Source organism: Pteropus alecto, unplaced genomic scaffold (assembly GCF_000325575.1).
Source record: "Pteropus alecto unplaced genomic scaffold, ASM32557v1 scaffold61, whole genome shotgun sequence".
In the NCBI taxonomy this organism is placed as follows: Eukaryota; Metazoa; Chordata; class Mammalia; order Chiroptera; family Pteropodidae; genus Pteropus; species Pteropus alecto.
The window spans coordinates 18,851,352-18,867,505 of record NW_006434835.1 but is presented as its reverse complement, the minus strand read 5'-3'; the positions used below and the strand labels follow the sequence as shown (position 1 = coordinate 18,867,505).

General features: G+C 33.4%; 1 protein-coding gene across 5 annotated transcripts in view; it reads right to left on the bottom strand.

The window, feature by feature from the left end:
* LCLAT1 (lysocardiolipin acyltransferase 1) overlaps window positions 1–16,154 on the bottom strand; it is a 146,585-nt gene that overhangs the window by 80,195 nt on the left and 50,236 nt on the right. For all 5 annotated transcript variants that reach the window (XM_025045698.1, XM_025045699.1, XM_025045697.1 and 2 more), the window contains one exon: window positions 9,600–9,798. In XM_025045698.1, coding sequence (XP_024901466.1) covers window positions 9,600–9,798 — 199 coding nt within the window. The remainder of the gene's footprint in view (window positions 1–9,599; window positions 9,799–16,154) is intronic.

Sequence of the window (16,154 nt, the reverse complement as noted above, 5' to 3'; positions counted from 1 at the left end):
CCACCTTAACCAAATGATTACCATTAGCATCACTAGGGATGAGCCATGTTGATATCAAGAACCTTCCTGATGAGATGAGGGCACTTCACCTCTGTAGTGCTTTTTCCCAAATACCCCCAACCTCCATCTAGTCATGAGAAAACATACAAACTCAAATTGAGGGACATTCAACAAAATACCCAGTATTCTTAAATAATATCCAAACAAGAGCAGACTGCCAAAGAATGAAGGAAGACTAGAGACATAGTGACTTAAGTTAATCTCTTGTTTTGACAAACCTCCTATAGCTATGTAAGAGGTTAAGACGAGGAAAAGCTGGGGAGGAAAAGAGTAAATTCTCCATACTATCTTTGCAAATTTTCTATAAGTTTACAATTATTCCACATAAAAAGCTATTTAAAAACATCTGTTGATGGGAACTTCTGCTTGATTAAAGAATATATGAATAACAGCCACTTTGCATTCTAAAATAAGACACCTAAATATTCTTACTTGAGATTCACTTATTATACCATTTACTTGATTATATCTTTGAAGGTTATCAGTAACAACATTCCTAAGATACAGTTTTGTCACTATTTTTATTGTAAAAGAACGTTTTTAAATTTTACCCACATAATATGCCCCTGCCTGGTATTCATTACACAATGATGTAACACTCAGAAATATCTGACTTTAAGCATAAGGAAAATATTTTCTATAAGATTTATAGTAAGGAATAAATTTTTCTTGAAAAAAATCACACAGGTTTTTCTTTTTACTCCCCTAATAATGACATATAATAAATACAACAGCTAATTCATTTACTCCTAGTATTGCAATGTTGCCTTTCTCTTTTAAAATACCATTACAGTTTAGAGGTAACGTTAGGTGGCCACGAGTGAAAGGACAACTGAAGGCACTGGAGTTATCTACTGAAGATGAAAAAACAAGCTAAGGTACATTGGGTCCATCTCTCCTCTCTTTTTTACTATCATTGTAAAGTACCTTTCTCAAAGTTGGCTCAAACCAATCACTGTACGACTTATCTGTGCTTCTTCACTAAATGCAAAGCACACACAAAACCCTAATGCTCCCTCCAAATTCTTTTACTGCTTTCTCCTAAAATCATCTGTTATAAAAGCATTTCTTTTAATTTTTAGAATCTACTTATTAATTTAGGCAAAGGAATTCCTTAATTTACAGATCTGAAGGTACTGAAAGGCCTAGAGTCAAAATATGCTTCATAATTCACATGTGGGATGCCTAGCAGCCTAAAGCAATGTAAATCTGATTGAAGTATTAGAGACAGTATCCATCAATGGGATGTCCAACTTAGGGAACCAATTTTATTAACTTCAGTTAAGTTATTGATCAGATAACCTTAAAACCCAGAGCCATTTCTCTCAGCCAAAGAAACTGTCAATTTCCATACAGCTCAGGGCTTGAGATTTGTTAAGAAGTCAGCTAATACATTCAAATCAAAAGCTTCATTTTAATTACTTAGATCTCAATGCAATCCTAAAAAAATTACTTAGTTCTTAATGTAATCCTAGAAAGAAGTATAATCCTGGTGTATTGCCTGGCACACAATTTAACTAAACTGAACCCTTGTTCCCAATGGGTTTCCCTCCCTGCAAAAACAAACAAATAAACAAACAAAAAAGCATCAAACTCATTTCAGTTAAGCAACTCCGGCAACTGAAACTACAAAATCAACAATTACAAGAACTTATTTTTCGCCTAACAGTAGAATTGCTAAGATGAACTGAACTGTTACGTACCTGAAAACACGCAGATGTCTATGTGACATCTAGCCATAGAACTAAAATGTTTAATACACTCTACTAGATTTCATTTGACAGTTTTCATTAAAATCTTGATTCATAAGCATTTAATAAAATTTAATGAATGAATAAATCAACCATTGGATACTTTTCTATATTACGGCTTGGCGAAACAGGGGAAAGCAAGTTCTATCAGGATGCTTTTGGCTATGAATAACAGAATACCAATCTGAAAATCATATAAACAATCTGATTTTATGTTTCTCACATAAAATGAAGTTTGGCCCTGATGCCAGGCTCTCACATTCTACTGCTATCCTCTTGGAGCTGCTGAAACCATCTTGAGTCCAAGTATGATGTGCTCTCACAATAACATCCCAGAGTAGGAAAGGAATGGTATCCTGCCTTCGTCAACCTCTTTCCTTTTATTAAGGAGAAAATCTTTCTCAGAGCCTTCCGACACTCTTCACATTCAGTACCTTTGGTGAAACTGGCTGACAGGAGGCCGAGAAAGGCTGTATCATGTATTTTCAACTTCAGGATGGGATGTGTGTATCATAGAGATTCATTGTTAAAATTAGTGAAACATTCAGATATGCGTGCTGTAGAGATTCCTTCCAGGAAGGCTCAAGCAGTTGTTAGTCCGGTGATGGGGAACGCTCACCTAACGCAGGTAACAAAACTGGCTCCTTGGTTGTACCACAGAAACTGACGGGAGTAGAGCACTACTGATACAGGGTCTTGTGGAGAATCTTCTCCAATTTTTCTGCATTACAAAGCAGGAGACCAGCATAAAATTTTGTTAAATAAAAAGAGATTCACCAAATTGGATGGAATCAGACATTCGTGGGTTAAAGGTGGTCCTAGCTTCAGTGAATGTCCATTTTAAGTAGGAGGAAGCTGGGCAGGAGAGAGTTTTCCTTCTCACAGGAGATAAAGTCTGGTATTATAAACTAAATAGCTCAAATAGAGAAACATCATTTCTTTGTGCTCAATGTATAATAGATAAAAAAATTAAGGTAACTTCAATAAATTTAGTTAATTCTTAAGACTGTATAAGGAACGTCATCGTTAAATAAATTATACTTCACTAACACAAATACCTTAATGAAACACAGTTAAAACTGAAAATTTGACTACATAAAATGGGTTATCTTTCTAATCACAAAAGACCCCTGCATTGCAGCACCCTCATGTTGAACAGCCACGTGCGTGACCACCACGGTTTCTCCAGTGCCAAGGCAAGGTCTACGACAGACTGAGAGGGTTTTACTTAGGGTCTTTAAAAAGAGAAATGCTTATAAAACAAAGGCATTAAAAATAAGATTCCAATTATTTCCGTAAATCAAATTTGACCACAACATTTTTACTATTTTGGCAGATAGATTATACTCTGGGAGACTGAACTTAATAGCCTCCTACCTGGTTTCAGTGATCCTGCTCAGGCAAACGCCACAGGACCTTCTGAACACACACTCACAGGTTTTAGATGTCTTTAACAAACTGAGATTCACAGAGGTCAGCCTGTTAACTTCTGACTTCTCCCTGATCTCATTTCAAACAATCTAGATATATTTCACAATTTTCCTAGCTTTCACCATTACATATATTACAGTTTTAGAATTGTAGTAAACTGTCGGGGGCAGGGGAAGAGTTTTAGTTTAATACATGATGTGGCCACTTTTTAAATCACAATCTCTTTAATATTTACTATACTTTATGCTTCCTAAAAGTCTCAAACTCTTCTGCCACTCTAGTATGACCGATTAATGATCCAAAAACCAAGAAGCCATGAGCTGGGTGAGCACAAATGGCACATTTCCTGGTACAAAATCATCAGGCAACTGGACTTTTTTTTGACACTTTTGGATTTAATATTTCATTTCATTAGCTTTTGCCAAGTGGTTACAAAGTTGGTTAAAAATAAGAATCTATGTGTATACCACTTAGAAACAGGTGACATCTAACTATAGGACATTTTTTCTTAAAATCTAATTCCATATATCTTAGCAAATTCTAAACAGTTTCGTTAATTTACAAAACTCTTTGTAATCTGGAATCCACACATTGTTAAATGATTTCTTTCCTAGCCTGTTGCATAAGTCTGTTACTTTTATATTTTAAGAAAAGAACTTTCAAATTCCAGACTTTCATCCATTCTCTAACCTGGCAGTATAGATATAAAATATTATTTTCCTTTAGTCATTACATTCCAAACATCTGGTAAGCAAACATTCATTTTAAAATATTACAAATAGCAATATTAAATATTCCCTAAAGTTATGCCAAACTGTCAAGTAAAAGTCTAGCATAGTCTGAAGCCAGATATCGCTGTGACCACTAAAATGCATCATTCTTTTCCCTTTCTTTCATTTCCTCCCACACACTCCAACTTTAACACTCTCAATTGCAAACAAGCTCTGTTTTGGGTTTGTTTTTTTACTGCCTACACTTTTGCCTTGCCGAATTTACTTTACTTATTCACTATAAAGTTACTAAAAGCTTTTTCTTTTCTCCAATCCAAAATCTGTTGTCATTAATGTTTTGCATTTTTATGAAATCCTATCAAGTCTGCAAATATTTAAGAGTCTACAAAGTATAAGAAAATCTGTAAGAAGCTTATAACTCATGTGACAAAAGAAAGTGGGCAAATGGAAAAGCCAAGAATCACATACTTATACAGGAACGTAAAACAAGAGACAGGTCAGCAATGCTAAAAATGACTATACCGGTGTAGAGGAGGTGGAAAGAAAGATTAGGTGGTCAAGGAAAGAGAATATGGTTCTGTGCAACACTGGAAAAATCAAGGGTCTAACATGGATCTTTGTAGGGCAAGAGGTGGATGTTCCAAATGGAACTACAGACATCAAAGGCAGCAGCAAATAATACTCTATTGGCATTTAATTTAATCCTCGCAACCACCCAATAAAGCAGTACTTTTTTTTAAAACTGAGATGTAATTGATGTATAACATTATTAGTTTTGAATACACAACAAAATTATTCCATGTATATATGTATTGTGAAATGATCACAGTATGTCTAGTTAACATCTATCACTACACATACTTATGAATCCTTATAAAAACTTTTGAGTTCTATTTTCTCAGCACTTTCAAGTATATACTACAGTATTATTAACTATAGTCGCCATGCTGTACATTATCCCGAGGACTTATTTTAGGACTAGAAGTTTGTAGCTTTTGACCTCTTTCACCCATTTCACCTACACCCTAATCCACAGCCTCTGGCAACCACTAATCTGTTCTCTGCATCTGAGTGTTTTGTTGTGTTTTTAAATTCCACATGTAAGTGAGATCATATGTATTTGTCTTTCTCTGTCTGACTTATTTCACTTAACATAATGCCCTCAATGTCCATCCATGTTGTCACAAAAGACAGGATTTCCTTATTTTTTTCATAGCTGAATCATCTAATGTGTGTATACACCCGCCTCCCCACACACACACACTTTTCTTTATTCATCCATCAATTGACAACTAGGTTCTTTCCATGTCTTGGCTATTGTAAATAGCACTGCAATGAACATGGGGGTGCAAAAACCTTTTTGAATTAGTTTTTTTCTTTTCTTCCAGATAAATATTCAGAGCTAGAACTACTAAATCAAATGCTAGTTCTATTTTTAATTTTTTTTGAGGAAAAAAATATTGTTTTCCATAGTGGCTGTAAAAAGTTACAGTCCCATCAACAGTGCATAAGGATTCCATTTTCTTCATAGCTTTGCTATCACTTATTTCTTGAAAAAAGCCATTCTGAAAGGTTTAAGGCAATATATCATATTGTAGTTTTCATTTGGATTTCTTTTATAATTAGTGATGCTGAGCACCTTTACATGTACCTGTTGGCCATCTATATGTCTTCGTTAGAATGTCTATTCAGATCCTCTGTCCATTTTTTTTTTTCCAGACTCTGTGTTTTTGCTATTACGTTATATGAATTCTTTATATTTTTTTAATATTAACCCCTTGTCAGATATATAATTTGCAAATATTTTTCCCATTCTATAGGTTGATTTTTCATTTTGTTGATAGTTTCTTTGCTATGCAAAAGCTTTTAGTTTGATGTAGTCCCACTTGTTTATTTTCTCTTTTGTTACATTAGCTTTTGGTAACAGATCCAAAAAATCACCGCCAATACCAATAGCTGTTCTTTTAGGAATTTTATGGTTTCAGGTCTTACATTCAACTCTTTAATCATTTAAATTTTTGTTTATGGTATATAAGATAATGGATCTAATTTCATTTTTTGCATGCGGCTGTCCAGTTTTCCCAACACCATTATTGGAGAACTGCCATTTCCTCATTAAATATTCTTGACTCCTTTTGTCATAAATTAACTGACCATATAAGCATGGGTTTATTTCTGGCCTCTCTATTCTGTTTCATTGATCTGTGTGTCTGTTTCTCTGCCAATACAATACATTTTGATTACTATAGCTTTCTAATACAATTTGATATCAGAAAGCATTATATCTCCAGCTTTTTCTTCTTTCTCAAGATTGTTTTGGCTATTTGGGGTCTTTTGTGGTTCCATACAAATTTTAGAATTGATCTATTTCTGTGAAAAATGCCGTTGGAATTTTAATAGAGATTGCATTGATTTTATAGATTGCTTTGGGTAGTATGGACATTTTAACAATATTCTTCCAATCCAAGCACAGAATACTTTCCATTTATTTGTCTCTTCAATTTCTTTCATTGTCTTAACAGCTTTCAGTGTACAGATCCTTCTTCACCTCCTTAGTTAAATTTATTCCTAGGGATTTCATTCTTATTGATGCAATTGTAAATGGGATTGTCTTCTTAATTTCACTTTCTGATAGTTCATTATACAAAAATCTGCTGTTTTTATACACTAAGGATGATTTTGTATCCTGTAACTTCACTGAATTCATTTATTAGTTCTAAGTTTTTTGGTGTAGTTTAGGGTTTTCTATATAGAATATGTCATCTGCAACTAGTAAATGATTTTACTTGTTTCCCAATTTGGATGCCATTTGATTTTTGCCTAACTGCTCAGACAAAGACTTTTAATACTATATTGAGTAAGAATGGGCATCCTAGTCTTAGCCCTGATCTTAGAAGAAAAGCTTTCAGCTTTTCACCATTGAGCATGATGTTAGCTGTGGGTTTGTCATATGGCCTTTATTATGTTGAAATATATTCCATCTACACCCCATCGTTGAGAGTTTTTATCATAAATGGATGTTAAATTTTGTCAAATGCTTTTTCTGCATCCATCGAGATAGGATTTTTATCCCTCATTATGTTAATGTGGTATATCACATTGATTTGCAGAACCATCCTTGCATCCTCAGAATCGATCCCACTTGATCACAGTGTATAATTTTTTTAATGTATTCTTAAATTGAAAAGGAAGAAGTAAAACTGTCATTATCTGCAGATGACATAATACTATATATAGAGAACCCTAAAGATTCCACCATAAAACTATTAATTCAGTAAAGAAGCAGGATACAAAATTATTCAGAAATTGACTACATTTTTCTTACACCAATAACAAACTATTAAACAATCCCATCAAATTTACAATTGCATCAAAAAGAAAAAAATATCTAGGAATAAGTGATATCTGTATTTGGAAAACTATAAGACATTGAAGAAACTGTAGAAGATACAAATAAATGGAATGATATACGGTGCTCAGGGATAGGAAGACTTAACATTGTTAAAATGTCCATACTACCCAATCTACAGATTCAATATAATCCCAACTGAAATACCAATGGTATTTCACAGAACTAGAATAAATAATCCTTAAATTTATATGTAACCACAAAAGACTCCAAACAATCAAAGCAATCTTGAGACAGAACAACATTGGAGGTATGCTACCTGATATCACACTGTATTACAAGGCTATAGGAATCAAAAAAGCATGGTACTGGCATAAAAACAGACACATAGACCAATGGAACAGAACAGAGAGCCCAGATAACAACCCACACCTATATGGCCAATTAATCTATGACAAAAGAGGCAATATATAATGGGGTAAAGACAGTCTCTTCAATAAATGGTGATGAGAAAACCGAACAGATACATGCAAAAAAAAATTATTTTTGTATAGTGTAAGAAAGCAGTCTAAACTCAAAATGGACTAAAGAATTAAATGTAAGACCCAAAACCATAAAACTCCTAGAAGAAAACATAGGCAATAAACTCTTTGACATTGCTTTTAGTAGTATTTTTTCTGATATGTCTCATCAGGCAAGGAGACCAAAAGAAAAATCAAGTAAGACTACATCAAACTACAAGTTTTTGCACAGCGAAGGAAACCATCAACAAAATGAAAAGACAACCTACTGAATAGAAAATATTTCCCAATACGTCAATGAGGGGTTAATATCCAAAAAATACAAGGAACTCATACAACTTAACACCAAAAAAAAAACCCCATAACTAATCCTATTAAAAAGTGGGCAGAGAACCTCAACAGACATTTTCCTCAAAGGAACATACAGGTGGGCAATAGACATATAAGAAGATGTTCAGCATCACTAATTATCAGGGAAATGCAAATTAAAACCACAATAAGCCATCACCTCACACTTGTCAGATTGGCTAGCATCAACAAACAACAAGTGTTGTTGAGGATGTGGAGAAAACGGAATGCTTGTGCATTGCTGGTGGTATTGTAAATTGATGCAGCCACTATGGTTAAGAGTATGGAGGTTCCTCAAAAAATTTAAAAAAGAACTGCCACTGCTGGATATTTTTCCAAAGCAATCCAAACCACTAATTTGAAACAATGTCTGCACCCCGATATTCACTGAAGCATTATTTATAATAGCCAAGATATGCAAGCAACCTAAGAGCCCATCAACAATTAGGTAAAGAAGAGGTGGTACATACATACAATGGAATATTACTCAACCATAAAGAAGAATGAAATCTTGCCATTTGTGACAACATGGATGAATGGACTTAGAGGGTATTATGCTAAGAGAAATAAGTCAGAGAAAGACAAATACAATATGATTTTACTTATATGTGGAATCTAAACAATAAAAACGAAAAACAAACCAGAAACAAACTCACAGATACAGAAATAAATTCATGATTGCCAGATTTGGGGTGGGGATGGGTGAAAAACTGAAGGGATTAAGAAGTATAAATTGCCAATTAGAAAATCGATCTTAGGGATATAAAGTACAGCACAAGAAATACTGTAATAACTGTGTATGGTGTCAGATGAGTGCTAGACTTATCGGGGTGATCATTTCATAAGTAATATAAATGACTAATCAATGTTACATACCTGAAATTAATGTAATATTCTAAATCAACTATAATTGAAAAAAATTGTTTGTATTATAAGAAGAGAAAATATCAGTACCTAGAATAATGCCTGGAACTAATAGGTATTCAATTTATATTTATTAGATGAATGTGGACATATCGTTCCATTCATTGAAAATTTTCATTTCAGGTACCTAATCAGCAAAAGCCAGTTTATGGCCTAAATTACCACAAGCATGATATGCAATAAGAAGTTACTAAACTATTAATTCATATCTTTCAAACTGTCAGTTCTTCCGGAACCATATCTACTTCCTTGAAAAAAATTTATTCTCTTTTAACGTAAGATGTTTCAAAAAGATTAAAATAATCTGTTATCATCCACTAAGAAAAAAAAAATGAACTGGTAATTGTTTTTATGCTAGTGAGGAAAAAATGGGAATGGCTTTCACACTTACAAGTGGAGTTTAGTAAGTTATTCTGCAGTTTTAGGGCAGGTACAACACATGTAAAATGAATGAACAACTTAAAATAATCTGTAAATAACCTACCAAATCCAGGAATACTTTTGAGACTGGCTTTGAGGCAAATTTTCTCCAATCTCAGGTAGCTATATCTCATCAGACAATTCCACAGGAACATCCAGTCCATTCTTGTCCGATGATTCATGATAATGACACTTCTTTCTCCAGGAACAAATGCATCACCTGTTATAATCACTTTTACACCAAACATGGTCTCCAGTAATGCCTAAAAAAATAAATAATATACATAACAATTCAAAGTTAGGATTTCCCATAAGTAAATTTTATCATGTCCTATAAATAAGTCTTTTGATTTCTAAAAAGTAAAAAATATAGTGTTTTCCCTGATTCCTATAATAAATCAAGAAAAAAGTTATTCTGGTAGAATGAGAATATGAAGGTTTTGTTTCTATTTTTAGTTCTACTAACTTAAGTTTCTGGCAGTTTCCTAACTTTCAATTAAATATTCAAGATAGTAGGTTAAAAAGAAAAAAGTGGAAAAGGTGTATAAGATTCCAACGTATAATTTTCTAAAGCTATAAATATATGATTATTACATTTTTTATGGAAAGAATAGTCAAATAAAGTCAACAATGGATATAGGGCTGAGGGAACAGAAAGTCAAACATTTTATACCTGTCTGTATTATGATTTTTTTTAAAACAAATGCACGTATTTGTTTAACAATATATAAATTAAAAATAGCTATTTTTACTAAAGTGCTGCATCTGTAGCACCTACAACAGTTCATAGCACATAGAAAATGCTCAAATATTTGCTGAATTTTTTAATTAACTTTTCTGATGGCCAGCATATAATACGCACAAAGTACTTAGAAGTATATTATAGACTGAAGTTCTTAAAAGAAAAATAAAAGAAACCTTGATTACTGATTTCAATCCTTATTTAAATTTTCAAACAATTTACTTATAACAAATCTATTAGTTATCTACAACAACATGGAGGACACATAAGCATAATGTTGAGAGAGAAGTAAAGCAAAGAATATGTACAGTAAGTGTCCACATATAAAACTTTTTAAAACAGTAACTAAGATATTTTAGGAGTAAATAGATAAGGAATAAAATTATAAGGAACAGCAAGAAAATAACTACCTTTTAAGTCAGGTTAGTGGCTACTTCTACCAAACGGGAAGGCGTTGTGACCGGGAAGCTAGATAACTTGTGGGAGGGCTGGCAATGTTCTATTTTTGACCTGTTTGATAGTTATACTTTAAAAAAATTTATTATTAAAGTGTGCTTTTATGTTATATTAACTTTTCATTACACTTGTTATATTTCACACAATAAAGCTATTTAAAAAAATACAAAACAGGACTTCAACAACATAAGAATAGGATCAAGAGAAAAACAACTTAGAAGAAATATCAGCTAAAGGAAAAAAAATTTGAAATGTTATGTGTCCAAAAAAGTACATAATTGTAGTATTAGGATCTTAACAGAATAAAAAAAAGATCACTTGGGCTAACATAGCTACAGATACCCCATAGTTACGTCTCCATTAAGTTACTTTCCCAGGACTGAGATTCACTTTAGGGCCTGAGTATTTAACATGGTATTTATCAAGTCCGATAAGGATGGTCTTCAAGAAGTCAATAAATATGTACCCTTCTTGAAATTGTATACAAAGATATGGGACTGTGTGCACGAATACATTGCTAGGCAAAATGCCTACACTTTTCATCAGATTTTTAAAAGAGTCCATAACCACTCAAATAATTATAACCCCTACTCCAAGGTCTCTGAGAGATTAAGTCCCTTAGAAGACTTCATGATGGAGAGGATCAGGGCAGAGTCGTCTAGGCTTGGACCTACAGTAAAAAGTATTTCTTTTCCTACCGGTAAGTGTACAGGACCATCAACTACCAAAATAAATCACTAAATTTTATGACCTGGCCAAGAGGATACATATGAAGTCACCATCCAGGGTTAATTCGGATCAGCTCCACCTGCTTTCCAAATGATATACTCTTCAAATTAGCAAAGACTTGAAAAGTAGGATACCCTTCCCTTAACTGATGGAAAGAGGAAGTTAATCATGTGTTGTACTATAAAACGAGTTTCAAATCTTAAGCCTATAAACCCGAAAGCTCAACTCTAATCTTTTAAGTGTAATTTCTAATGCAAGGTTCCTATGGGTCTCAAAACAATCTTTTGCTTTTCATTACAGAAAATGTCAAAATAAAAAATCCCAGACTGTTTGCCCAGGAGCATAGCATGTGGTATTCTCTCCCTTGCCATCCAGCACCCTTCAGAATGTGCCTGAAAGTTATATATAACCTTTTGGGCAGCCTAGATCTTAAGCTCACCTTAATCATTTTTAATACCAGACAAGACATACCTAGTCAACATTATTTACAGCTCCTGCAAGGCAGGATAACAAATACACCACACAGAGTTAGTTGTAATGTCTATAAAGAGCTCCAGAATTCAAATCTAGATTAAAAACTATAAAAAGACACTATTCTCATAGCTGTCCTATTTCTCATATAGAAGATAGTTTCAGCAATAAGCAGCTAACCTTATAAAATTTTATAATGACTTCTCTTATTGACCTAAGAACTACAGCTCTCATGACTTTTGCCTACTTGGACAAAGATTTCTCCTAAATTTAGAAATACAGAAGCAATTTATGAGGATCTTTTACATGCCACTATTTACTACCTCCAAGTGTTCCACCATGTTTGAAAACATTAAAATGAGAGGTTCCCCTCATGATCACACAGAATCGGTTTTGCCATCATGCTTCATGCTCTCATTTATTATTCCAATAGATCTTTATTTAGTCTGAGGTAAGAACAACTCCTGTGATGTTCTTCATCTCCAAGTCTGCTTTGTCTTTTCAGACTCAGCTTCGACCCTGCTCCTCAAATCCTTAAGTATTTAAGACTTTTGCAATCTCAAGTCATTCATCAAACACCGAGCGCCCTCTTTCTTAAGAGAAGCAGTCTAGACAGAAATTATATCCATTAGCCTGTGTTTGCTAACATCTATTTTGTTCCAGGACTGAAATGGAATCAGTGGGCTGTCTGTGGAAGAGACTTTTGTCCTAAGTGAAGAGTTAGAAAATGACATCTAACTTCCTAAGTTATGATTTACGGTGAAAAGACAGAACTCTCAAGTAATTTTCATAATCCCAGATAATTAGCTAACAATCGAAATGTTGGAAAGCCTCAATTTTTAGAAGCAAAAACTGCTCTGGGCACATGCAAAGTTTGACCTTGATAAAATTATACTGAATAAAACAATCCAAAAATCAAATGAACCAAGATATGCACTCTCTATTATAGAAATGTTCCAAGAGAGACTGAAGGATACTCCACAGACTGTTCTAGAAGAGATTCTTGCACATACAGATAGGTTAGACTTGGTAACCTCTAAGTCCCATCTAACTGTAAGACTCAAATATTTTACTATAGTACTTCATTTAACACAGACAATATGTTCCTTGAAAATAGTAAGACATGAAAAATTTTGCCAATGAAACCATTTTAAGGCACGAGAAGCTTATAAAAGAACATTTTGTGATTATTTCTGTGAAAAATAATCTAAAAATAATCAAAAAAAATAGTCTAAGTGCATTTACCCTAATTTATTTTTAGTGAAAAGTTATTTTTAACTGTTTGAGATTACAATAAAGTACACCTATTATAGGAAAAAATTATGAAATTCCTTCTGAATAAAAAATGACCTATTCCATTTACTTCAAAATAAAAACTCCTTTAGCATCTTGTAAAGGTATGAAATAAATGGTCATAGAAGACACCCTGACAGTTTTTCTCCATTTCTTTGAGCAGAGATGTTCACTATCTCAAAACTGGAACATCAATTTTCTGTAACCTAGCTATAAGGAATCAACTCCAATAAATTTCTTAACTGAGAGACTCTCTGCCTGATATGCTGTTACTAGTGAACAAGGTATTAAGTTAAACAGCTAGGTAACAGAAGTTTTTTCAAATATATACCAGTATAATACTACAGTGGTGGTGGAATCTTGCCCATGTGTTAAGTTCTCAAGTCAGGTAATGAAAGGTCAGGAGAGCTGAAATTATCCTTGAAAATCTCAAAGGAAGGTCCCTCACAAGAGACTAGAACACTATTAGTAAGTCTAGCTCAGCTAATTTTTTCTAAATATTAGACTGGATTTCTCCAGCTGACCATCAGATGAAGTGATTGGTTTACGTGTTTTAAACACATGAATTATACTCCACACAGGACCACTCACATTTCCCATTTTATTTCACATGAAGCAGAGGTTCATGGGGAACCCTACATTTAAGAATTTCTCTTTCTACCCATCCCTCATCCATCCTAGTATGTAATAGAATTCTGCGGTGATAGTACTAGTAATAGCAGCACTAGAAGCAGCACTGTCAAGAGTTTGTCCAGTAAAATCCAGCATTTCGTCCAGAATACATTTTAATTGTGTCTATGAGTGCTCAGAAAAAAAACACTACATTTCTCACATTACAGTGTTTAGCTGTTCTCATCAATGGGTGAATAAGAGTAATATGTATACCTTGTAATTCACTTGTCTAAAAGAAATGTGCTTGATCTGGACTTCCTCCCTCCCTACTGACTGCAGGGTGGGGTAAAGCATGGCCGTGACCCGTCTAGACCATCTAGAAGAGGATGGGTAGAAGGAATCTGAATCCTTGAGTGACATCAAGGAGCAGAGCTACCCTGCCAACCTGGACCTGATGGTGAATAAAGTTCTACCATATTCAAGCTACTGTATTTTGAATTTTCTTTGATAGTACAATTTTAGCCTACCTCCTAAAACTAATATAGTAGCAAACGTTTACTGCATACTTTACAAAGCCTATATTATTATCTCATTTAGTAGTCACAATAACTCCCTGAGGTATGTAGACAGTATTAGCACCTCTTTTTTTAGTGACAAAGAAAGAGAAGTTTAGAGAGGCTAAGTAATTTAGCCAAGTTCAAATAACTAGAAAGTGTAAGGACAATAGTGAAACCAAATGTCTGTCTCCAACGTCTGTACCAGTAAGTACTCTGCTTATATTGGCTCTCCAAAGAAACCAGATTGATTTGATACTATAAAACATTACATTACAATGATTTCTACCAGTGTACTAACTACAAGAAAATTCTCAAAACTCTTAAGGTTTTTGGTAGAGAAGATCAGCCAAAAACATGTTACTCATAATCAAAAGATTATATATATATGCTGTGGAAAACTGATGACATTAAAGAAAATGAAGTGCAGTGAGCAATATATGACTGTTATCAAAAAATCATTTACCTTTAAATGTTTGCTTCAAAATTAGCTATGCTATGCTGAATCTGGAATGAATCTCAAAGATCATCTACTCCAATTTCCTTATTTTATAGATAATGAAATAAAAACCTAAAAAGTTATGTAAATGACTTGGCAAGTTAAACATTTTCAAAACAAAATATCTCTGGTTTTATTAATGACTATAAGTGGAAATATTGAACATTTAGACAGTCTGTACGTACATGACTTTTTAGAAAAATCTGTGATAGTTAATTTTATATGAACTGAAAATATGCTTATTTTACTTAATACAAGTATTTTATGGAGAAATGCTCACTTTGTAAATAAGCGAGTGATAGTGGCTAAGCAATAACACAAGCTGAATATTTTATATTAAATGGTATGTTTACAAGCTGCAATGAAACACTGGACCACATATCTTTAAAGCTGATTTAAAAATCTAACTAAGAATTAATGACCTGGGAAATCAACTTTGTCCTCTAACACAGGAAGCAGATTTTTTAGTCAAATGAAAGTCAGAAAAGAAGCTAGTCAAGCTGTGTAAAAGCAGGAGGACTATTATTATCTCCATAGAGACAGAGGCCATATCTGTGCTGTTCATCTTCACATCCTAGCAAAATGCTTGGCACATGATGGTCACTTAATAGTTGTCAGGTGAATATTCAGGGATCCTGCTGACTACTTTTGCAATAAACAAAAGTGACAAAACATCCTTCTATTAGAAAAGAAAAAGAAATTTGCCTAAAAGAATAAGGAGGATCCATATCATAACATAGGATTTGTACAAAGTTTCAATGCAAAGTATTTCCTACAGGAAGGAAAAAAATAATAATAAAGACTGTGATTACTGCTTCCAGCCCTGACAGAGTAAATGGTACTAGGTTTACCACCCAACTGACTTAAAGGCAAATATGGTCATAATGAATAAATACATGAATAATCTCAAGAAAGTAATGAAACCAACAAAGAATCCAATATAAATTCTAGGATTTAAAAGTATTTTAAATAGAAATCCACTATATGAAGAAAACAGCAGAGGAAAGGATGAGTGAACTTGCTGTCCTGTCTGACACTATAAGAAATCTTACATATAATTGCAGTCCCAAAAGGAAAGAGATACAGGCAGAAAAATACATGAAAAGATATGGCCCAATTTGGAGATAATAAACTAACCTACAGATCTAAGAAACCCAATGAACACAACAAAATAAACAAAACTACATTTAGATATACCATAATCAAACTGCTAAAAAATATATATTTTTTTATATAAATAAAAAATATATATAAAATATATAT